Source organism: Rattus rattus, chromosome 14 (genome assembly GCF_011064425.1).
Source record: "Rattus rattus isolate New Zealand chromosome 14, Rrattus_CSIRO_v1, whole genome shotgun sequence".
NCBI lineage: Eukaryota > Metazoa > Chordata > Mammalia > Rodentia > Muridae > Rattus > Rattus rattus.
In genome coordinates this window covers 51,734,508-51,744,450 of record NC_046167.1, presented here as the reverse complement: position 1 = coordinate 51,744,450, position 9,943 = coordinate 51,734,508, and the positions used below count along the sequence as shown (strand labels likewise).

General features: G+C 41.2%; 1 protein-coding gene across 2 annotated transcripts in view; it reads left to right on the top strand.

Annotated features, from left to right (window-relative positions):
• The window catches only part of Mylk4 (myosin light chain kinase family member 4), a 74,456-nt gene extending 64,788 nt beyond the window's left edge, over positions 1-9,668 (top strand). For both annotated transcript variants that reach the window (XM_032884963.1, XM_032884962.1), the window contains 5 exons: positions 565-635; positions 1,917-2,045; positions 2,720-2,872; positions 5,733-5,811; positions 9,604-9,668. In XM_032884963.1, coding sequence (XP_032740854.1) covers positions 565-635; positions 1,917-2,045; positions 2,720-2,872; positions 5,733-5,811; positions 9,604-9,645 — 474 coding nt within the window. In that variant the 3' untranslated portion in view covers positions 9,646-9,668. The remainder of the gene's footprint in view (positions 1-564; positions 636-1,916; positions 2,046-2,719; positions 2,873-5,732; positions 5,812-9,603) is intronic.
• The last annotated feature ends 275 nt before the right edge of the window (positions 9,669-9,943 follow it).

The following is a 9,943-nucleotide window of genomic DNA, read 5'->3' as shown; positions in this document are numbered from 1 at the left end:
TTTTGGAGGATGAAGAATGAACGGGAGACAAAAGCCTTCCTTTAGCATGCGACGTTCCCAGAGACAAAGCACAGGGGAAAAACCGGAGGTCAAAGCTGGTCACATTATATTGCACATTCAGTGTGGTGGTTTAACCGAATCAGGCCATTTCTCTTGGAACTCGTAAGTCTTGAGGGAAATATTGCTTCAAGAAGGAAATATACTTAATAGTTTAACAGGAGGAGGGTTCTGTCAGTTCTGAACTGGCCTACACCAGCCTGTTTGGAAAGTGCTGGAGCAGCCTCCTTCTCTTTCTCTCCTCAAGGCCCCTGCCTGAACTCATGCATTATGGCAATCTGTAAAACCATGAAGAGGGACAGGCAGGGTAATGCAAGGTTGGCAGGCTACCCACAACCTCATCCACCACATAATTAAAGGAGAAAATACCCACACAGACAAACCAGCCCCCGAGTGAAAGGCCTGATATGTTTTTCCTGAGCATCTTGTATTTTTAGTTGTGGTTCAAGGACAATTTGAGTGAAAGACGGTTGTTTGCATTGCTAATGTGTCTCTTTCTCCTGGCAGCCTGAGAACATCCTGTGTGTGAATCGGGACGCTAAGCAAATAAAAATTATTGATTTTGGATTGGCCAGAAGGTATGTCTGTTTGGATGTACGTACAGGGGTAGAGGCAGGGGATGGGATGCACGCTCATCTTTGCGAAGACATAGCTGATAAGCCTCTGACCCCGTGCCTTCATTTAGAAGTAATTTAAATGAAAATCACATTTACCCTAGCCTGGTTAGGTCTGAGATTCAAGCATTGAGAAATATCCACAATGCATCTAATAAAAAAATGAGAAATGAAAGCCTAGTCCAGTAAGTTTATTAACTTAGAAGTTTATTAATCTAGAATTTGTATTTACCTAAATTTTTGTATTTGTTCCATTTATAAAGAAAAGACTTAAAAATGTTAGTAGTTTAAACAAGACTATAAGAAGGGCTGTTTTCGGATGTAGATCTCTCCTGAGAGACAGCCAGAATACGGCAAATACATAAGCGAATGCCAGCAGCAAACCACTGAACTGAGAATGGGACCCCCATTGAAGGAATCAGAGAAAGAACTGGAAGAGCTTGAAGGAGCTTGAGACCCCTTATGAACAATAATGCCAACCAACCAGAGCTTCTAGGACTAAGCCACTACCCAAAGACTATACATGGACTGACCCTAGGCTCCAAATTCATAGGTAGCAATGAAGAGCCCAGTAGGGGCACCAGTGGAAAGGGGATGCCCATGACCCTGCCAAGGCTGGACTCCGGTGAACGGGATTGTTGTGGGGAGGGCGGTAATGGGGGAGGGTGGGGAGGGGAACACCCACATAGAAGGAGAGGGGGGGAGTTAGGGGATGTTGGCCTGGAAACCGGAAAGGGAATAACATTTGAAATGTAAATAAGAAATACCCAATTTAATAAAGATGGGGGGGGGGAGAAGGTCTGGTTTCTTAGGGGAACAAAGAATTTACATGGGATTTTAACAGTTCAATGTGTTAATGACCAGAAAGCAAAAACTGTGAGTTATGGCAGCATCTTGTCAGATTGGAAAGGATTATTCTGGCCAAATGTACGTGAGGTACTGAGTCAGGATATCTGTCACAGTCTGTATTTAGATGTTCCAATTACCAAGAGTAGATTTCTTACAGCTGTTTCAGAATATTAAGGCTTAATAGGTTTTATTTTTACTTTTGAACACCCCCCAGAATGTTTTGCTGGGTTTTGGCATTATGCAATTTCTGGTGAAAGTTCCTTTCCTTTTTTTTTTTTTAGTTTGCTGTATAACTGAAGTTAATTTTATTTTATAAATGGTGCCTGTTTTCATTGTTCATTAGTTTTGATTTTTGATCGACACGCCCAACCCTCACCTTGGTCCCCTCAATTTCAGATACAAGCCCAGAGAGAAGCTGAAGGTGAACTTTGGAACCCCAGAATTTCTTGCCCCTGAAGTTGTGAACTATGATTTCGTTTCCTTTGCTACAGATATGTGGAGTCTGGGTGTCATCACATACATGCTGTAAGCAACTTCCCGGTCTCTCACATACTCATCCTTAATCTGTGAATGGTCCAGGAGGTTTCACTAAAATGAAAGCCTTCACCTAGGTCTTCTAGAATAACACGATGCCGTCTCCTGTTGCTTAGGTTCTGTTGACTCTTACAATTGAAATGAGTGAATTCCTTTCCCCACTGTATTTTGGGGGAGAAAAAGAGACATATGTGTGTGTGTGTGTGTGTGTGTGTGTGTGTGTGTCTTTTCCATGGGTCACCTTGATTCCCAGGATACCACTAAGAGCCCTAAACATGATTTTTAAAGAACCTTAGGTATTGATCTGTTTGGATCAGGAGACATTGATCTGCTTAGTGGCACCTCAGTAATGACATTCTGGGGTTTGCTTTCTGGGTATGTGACAGTACCTTGTCTTCCCAGCTGTAAAATGCATGAAAATAAATTCTATTTTATTGTTTGAGATTTATTCAAGTATAACTACAACCTTCTTCGCCACAGTTGCTGGATTGGGGGTTGGGATGGGACACATAGGCAGAGTCCTGGCTACAATGATGGATTATGTACTTGCGGTTTATGGCTATTTTCCTGCTTTAATTTTTAAGTGGCAAAACCAGCAAGCATCCCGTCTGTAGAGGATCCGTGACTGTTTAAAAAATACTGACCTTGAACCCTGTGCCTTGTAGACTCAGTGGCTTGTCCCCCTTTTTGGGCGATAATGATGCTGAGACGCTGACCAACATCCTGGCATGCCGGTGGGATTTAGAAGATGAAGAATTTCAAGATATCTCTGAGGAGGCCAAGGAGTTCATCTCCAAGCTCCTGATTAAGGAGAAGAGGTAAAGCAAGTCCATCTCATGTTGTGGGAGAAGGGGTGATTCAGTGCAGCGTGCACCATGGAGTTACTGGATTCCATTCCCTCAGTGACATCTACAATGCATGTGTAGATCTGAACTCAGTGAGCCTTGACTCCTTGACCCAATCTACTCTAGCCAAGGACTGTTTCAGTCACGAGGCTGGATGGGGCTGTAAAACTTGTCTCTTTCTGATTTCTGTAATGAAGTTCCTGCAATCAAGTCCTTCTGGTTGGCCTCAGGTGACCTGCCCTCGATCCATCCATGTCTATAAACATTTATGGGCCAGACAGTGTCATCTGCCTTTTGGACATCATTTCTTTTAATCATAGCCCTTAACTCCCAGAGGGAGAAGTTTCTGTTGTGACTACTTTATGATGAGATGGTATGCAGTTAGCCTATGATCACATTGCTAGGAACAGACGGGAATGACACTAAACTTAAGTTGATCTTCCTTCAAGCTCACACTCTAGACTGTCATACAGCCTTATATTCTTTTCTCATGCTAAAACCACATTAATTCAAATTTTAGCAGATGAACAAGCATGATATTGAAACCTGGGGACTTGATTTTAGAGTCATAGAGTGGGATAGACACTGTCAAGCCACTTAAGATGGCTTTATATCTAAAGTATATGACAGTAGATCACATTTAAGATCTTCAAAGTCAATAACAGTTGCTTTATTGTTTCTGCAGCATTTGGGCCCATTAATAAACATGATTGTGAAGGAAGAGGGAGGAGGATGTAAGGGAGAGTAGGAGCCCAACCTGGATAATGGGTTATGATGCCAGCAGGGGCATTCTTTCATGTAAGCACTTAACAGGCCATCTGTCCCTGGGAAATATGTCAGGGCTGGCCTGGAACTCAGTCTGTAGACCAAGCTGGCCTCAAACTTATAGAGATCTGCCTGCCTCTATCTCACAGTGCTGAGATTAAAGCAGATACCATCAGTCTGGCAAGTTATAAATGACACAAAGCAGTTCATAGGACAATGGGGCCAGATCTGAACCTCTACAGTGGTGGTTCTCATCCTTCCTAATACTTTAAGCCTTTAACACAGTCCTTTATGTTGTGGTGACCCCAACTTTTTAACATAATTCCTCATTTTGCGGTGACCCCAACCCTTTAATACAGTTTCTCCTGTTGTGGTGACCACAACCATAAAATTATTTTCATTGCTATTTCGTCACTATAATTTGGCTACTGTTGTGAATCATAATGTAAATATTTTTGGAGATAGATGTTTACCAAAGGGGTAATGACCCACAGGTTAAGAACCACTGTTCTAAAGGATGAGGAGACTTAACTTACTAAAAAAATCAGTCTTGAGGGAGAAGCAATTTAGAAACTTAATTCCTTTGTCCTTGACCTCTAAGCACAATAACAGCCAAGGTTGTTACTGTTTTACATTTGTGGATCCTAGACAGTAAATACAGAGATGGAAAAATGCCAACTTCTTTGAACTTTGGAGGATGAAAAACTCTGCATTTACTGTGAACTGTGTGTGTGATGTGTGTATGTTTAACTTCTGCATCCTCCTGTTATATGTGGAGATAATCGTCATGGTTTTCATTAAAGAAAGAGAGGCTGAGAGCCAGGGAATCAAATGGCTAGTGCAGAACAGATCAGAAGTGAGTTTTCTGGACTGGGGCATCTGAGTCCTGCCCACTCCTACAGTCTGGGGTCTCTTAAGTATCCAAGGAATATCAGATGACAGATGAACGACTGACTTAGCTCTCAAATCAACACTTGGTCGAGGTTCAGGCCAAATATCACTGTCATCAAATAAATATCTGGGGTACAGAAATGAACCTGAAATATTATTAGAAGTCAGTTACAAGTACAATCTTAATAACTTTTTAGTAGATCTTAAACATTTTTCATTAGAGGGTAGGAATAATCATCTTTCAGCACCATCCCCATGGAGTGGTCAAAGGACTCAACAGCAGAACCTTAGGATACTAAATAAAACCATGTGGGGTTGGTGGGGCTGAGGAGGTTTTAATAATTTCTGCATGTTCAGGGTCCTATAACGGTGATTTTTCTCAATAACTTCATTGCAAGTGAAGACTTAACTTCAATATTCAGCATTTAATAAAGCGATTGTATTGAAGCAGGTCCTCCACTCGAGGCTTCATGACTGCTTGCAACTGTTTGCTGTTTTTGCAGAAGAATATTTCATATTGTTGCAATCGGTTTTTAATTTGAAAGGTTATTTTAATGTGGTATTTATCAGCAACCAAGTAAGTTTATAAGTTCTAAAGTTAGGATGTAATAGGACTTTTATTACTCTTCACGTTATATTTTTTTTTCAAATTTTGTAAACCTTTTTTTCATCTCCAAAAGAATGTAGTTTCTTTATAAAGTGACCTAATCTGTTCTATTATGATTATGGTAACTGCTCTAAACTCTTCAAAACTCCTTCATTCAAAAGTTAGAAGACAGATGACTTTCCACCTACGTTGCTTTTGTATTCATTGAGAATTACTGGTAGCATTTTATTCTTATAAATAAGAAATGTGCATTTATTTTTCAATGGTCTGTTAAGAATTCAATTTATGAAGCTCAGATATCATATCACAGAATAGCTGCTTATATTTGAAAAAAAAAACAGTTAATAAGTTAATAAGAATTTGACTATAGTCCTGCCTGTATTACCAGTGTTGTTCCTGTGGTTAGAACTGGTAGTCACCTCTGGACATTATCACACCACACGATTCCAGAAGACAAGTTTGAATGTGGGTTAGCCACTGTACCGAAACCTGTGACGAGAGCCAGAGATAGGCTGCTGACGCAAGCGTTGTTCGGTGTGTTCCTCTGACATGCTTCTGATTTCCCTTCAGTTGGAGAATAAGTGCCAGCGAAGCTCTCAAGCACCCCTGGTTGTCAGACCACAAGCTCCACTCCAGGCTGAGTGCACAGGTGACCATGTTTCCTGTTTCCTCTTTGCTACCCATTTGCCTGTCTCATCAGATATAACAGTCAACTCAGCCTTAAATGAGATTTCTCCTAATGCCTTTGCTCACAGCCTCAAATCGCATGCTAGAAATATATTGCTCGGAGTATTTTTCGTTGAGATATTAATCGTATTTTATATGTGCTTCATAGATTATCTTTAGTATTATGAAATCGCTGTATCTGTTGTAAAATATATCACACCACAAACTCACACATGCATACAGATATATGGTTGGGGCTATATAAACACGGTTTGGAGAAGATATGCTAATGTACATTTAGAAGAACTCTCTCCCTAAAAAAATGTACAATTCTAAATTCTCTGTCTACCTTGCATACTTTATTCTCCTCTGGGCACCAGATCTTAGTTATAATACTAAGCTTGGTATGATCATATGTTTTGAGCATACGTAAAAGAGATTTTTATTGGAGACTAAAGACTGAAGTATTTTTGAGGGTAATTGAGCACACTATGCTAATCTCTTCAGGGGAAGTTTGTTCCTATCACCTTAGTCTGTGTGTTCTGACTCCCTAATCTGTCCTTTTGGGACAGAATCTAAACTTCAGAATCGTACGTCTACTTGTATCCTACATATTACCACTTGGGTCTTCTCAGCCGGAAGCCAGCCTCCATCTTGTATCACCTTCCAGCATCCTTCTAGTAAAGAAAGTCTATTGTAAGGCACCATCAGCTCATGAGCATCTATTTCCTTCCTCTCCCAATCCTCCATTTCATAAATGACTAATCTTCAAGTTCTGTACCGTGTATGTTCTAATCGCGTTGGGAATCTCTCTGGCTCTCTTTATGCCATGTTGTCCTAGTCTGGAACAGCTGCTCCCTGAATTGCTTCAGTTGCCTCCTCACTGGGCTTCTCTGTCTCATATGCTTTTCTCGTCTCAATAACCATGGATCATAGAGACAACCCAAAAGCAGATCACTGCATTGAGTAACTGTGTTCAACGTGTGGGCTGCTGAACTGGGCTAGATGAGCATGGAGGTGGTCTGCAGGCTCCACCTTCCGGCTTCTGGCTTGTGAGATTGTCTCCAGTGTGTGCGTTGGTTGGGCGGCTGGTGCCATGCCTGGGATAGCACACACTCTTTTCGCTTCCATTTCCTCCTGCTCTCCTCCTCATTGTCCACACTCCCTGAGGTTTGGAAAGGAACTTCTCTCAGACCAGCAAACCTTGGAAGGACTGTGTGTCAGGCTCTCACTTTTTCCACAGCCACATTTATTGAAATTAAATCTACATCTAAATTCAGCATCAGTACTAAGTTTTATTTGTGTCTGAATATACCTTTCCTTGATAATTGGTACTGATGCCAAATAAAAATAGACTTATTACCTAGCCAGTACCTCACCCAGACTGCATAAACTGCTTATTAGGGCAACCAATCTATTTTGAGCCCATTTTTCCACCGATGTATTTTTAACCAGGACTCTAAATACACATTGACATGTCAGGACAATATAGAAACCACAGCAAGGAATTAATGACACTATACAGGCTAAAAAGTACTTAGAAATATTTTAGACCATGGGACCACAACTACAAAATCATCTTTGTGTTATGCCACCCAGCTAGGGACACCTGAGGCAAATAGATGCTACAGGAAAATAATTTTTCACATGTCCATGCATACATCTAATTATTAAAGTCATATGTACACAGCACTGAATCGAACAGCTTCACAAAGATGAACACACGTAACCCTCATGCTGGCCTTGAACCCTGGCATTACCACTGTCCCTTTTTTGTCATTCAGTACACTGAGGAGGGGCAGGGAAGTGTTGGAGTATTGGCAGAGCATTACCACTCTTTTGATGGGAGGGTAAGGGCTTGAGGGTAAGTTTCCAGACCCACTCTAGTACTATAGAAATTCAGTGTTCCTGGGTCCCTAGATCCAACCAGTACATTTTATTTTTCAAAGAAATACAGGTTGAACATCTCTTATCTACAATGCTTGAGGCCAGAAGAGTTTCAGATCTTGGATCTCTTCAGAGTTTGGAACATTTGCATACACATAATAAGATACCTTAAGAAAGGGACCCCATCTTGGCATGGAATCCCTTGTCTCATACACACCTTATACATATATCTTCAGGAAAGAATGTGCAGTGTTTTCAGTGCACCTCCATTTTGGTCCTTATGCGGCATACAAGGTCAGAGGTGAGCTTTTCTACTTATGAACCATGCTGTTGGAACTCAAAAAGTTGTAGCTGTTGAAGCATTTCAAATTTCAGGGTTTTGAATTAGGGATACCAAACCTGTGTTGAGACTAAACTTTCACAGATTTACTTTTGAAATAACCTGGTTCTTATATGTTCTCAAAAATAAAAATAAGAATTTACATTTGTATTAAAATCTAATTTTAATTCTGATCAAAACTACCATTTGAACCATTTATTTTAAGGTATTTTGTGCTTTCTTGTTATCCCTTGTAATTGTTTTATGCTCAATAGCTCTTAGCTAGCTTTTGATCAGTCGAATATGCTGTCTCCTTTTAAGAAGCATGTTTTTCTCCCTGAGAAATTGAGGCCTAGAAGTTCTCTGCCAACTGGCTTAGGCTCTAATGACACACAGTAATTCTGCTCTGTCTTATGTCCCCAACCATATGCCACACATCCCCATCAGAAACATCCCTCTCAACTATCAGGACTCATTAGGCACCTCCTATGAAACTCCTTAGAGCTCTGGAGCCAGGAGAAAGAAGTGTACCTAAGGATAATGTGGCTTCTTTTCTACTGGAACAAATCTTCCTTCTCCCTTTCTTCTTGTTCTCAGATATACTAAAGATCCTGCTCTTCTCCTAGTGTATGGTAAAACACCATAGGCCACTCACACTTCACCGAAGGATTTCCTTATTTACAACTTCTGTATCAGTCATCTTTCCAGTACTATTACAAATATATGAGAAGTTCTTGTGATAGTTTTTTTTTTAATTTGCATCACAGCTATAATCTTTTTACTATTGGACCCGTGGAGATATAGAACAAGAGAGTTGACTTTGTGGCCAGGAAGAGAAAGACAGAAAGAACAGGCTAGGGTTCTATAATCCCCTCAAGGTCATGTCTCCCATTTTAGAGATTCCACCACCTTCCAGTAATGTACCACAGGCTGCAAGCTAAGCCTTTGTTTAGCACATGGGCCTGAGGGAGGGGTAGTTAGATCCAAACTGTATCATGACAATCTGTAATCAGAAAGTTTTTACATCTCCCACTGTCCCCACCAAACAGTCACAGTGGTACTAATACACCCTACATCCAGTCTTGTCTCCATCACTCCTTACACTCTGCATCCTGTTGACTGAGGCTAATGTTCAACACCACCTCCTTTACAATGGCTCTAGAGTCTCCATCTGAGGCCTTGTACGTCCTCTTAAATTTTCCACTCTGCTACCATGATGTTACCCAAAAGTAGCTGTGCTCTTTAGTTGTCACAGCCCCAGTGACATGAGTGCTGGCTCTTTTGCTTTGCCAAAGTGGACTTTGAGCAAACATACACTTGCAAATTAAATGCAATAAGGGGACAGGTGGGTGGACCCTGGCTCCAGTGGAAGGAAGGGAAGTGACATTACGATGAAGACAGGTGCTCCTAGCAGAAGGGTGCTGGCAAGTTTATCCTCTTGGATGTCTCTGGACGAGCACCATGAACCCAGTGGAAAATTATCAGTTCTTCACATGCTCTCCTATTGTAAGTGAGAAGCTGATGAAAGATGTTCTAATCCTTATTCCCCAGTGTCTCTTGTTTCCTTAGAAGAACTGCAACTCTGGTGTTCTGAACCTGACGACCAAATAATTCATGGAAGGAGCCTATTCAACAGGTTAGTCTCAAGTCTCCCCCACCTCCTCCTCTGTCAACAAATAAGACTGCATTTGTTTGGGGATAACTGAGATTGCACCCCAGGAAAATCGGGTTCCAATGTGCTTTTCTGGACTTGAAACTGTTTCCTGAGTGATGTCTGTGGATTGCTTAAGCGAATGGAGTAAAAGAGAAATTGGGTATTTCTTGTGCGGACATTGAAGGAAACAGGGAGTGTTTGAGCTGGCGGGCTCCAATCAGATTATTGTGTTTGCTTCACTTCAGCTTTACCATG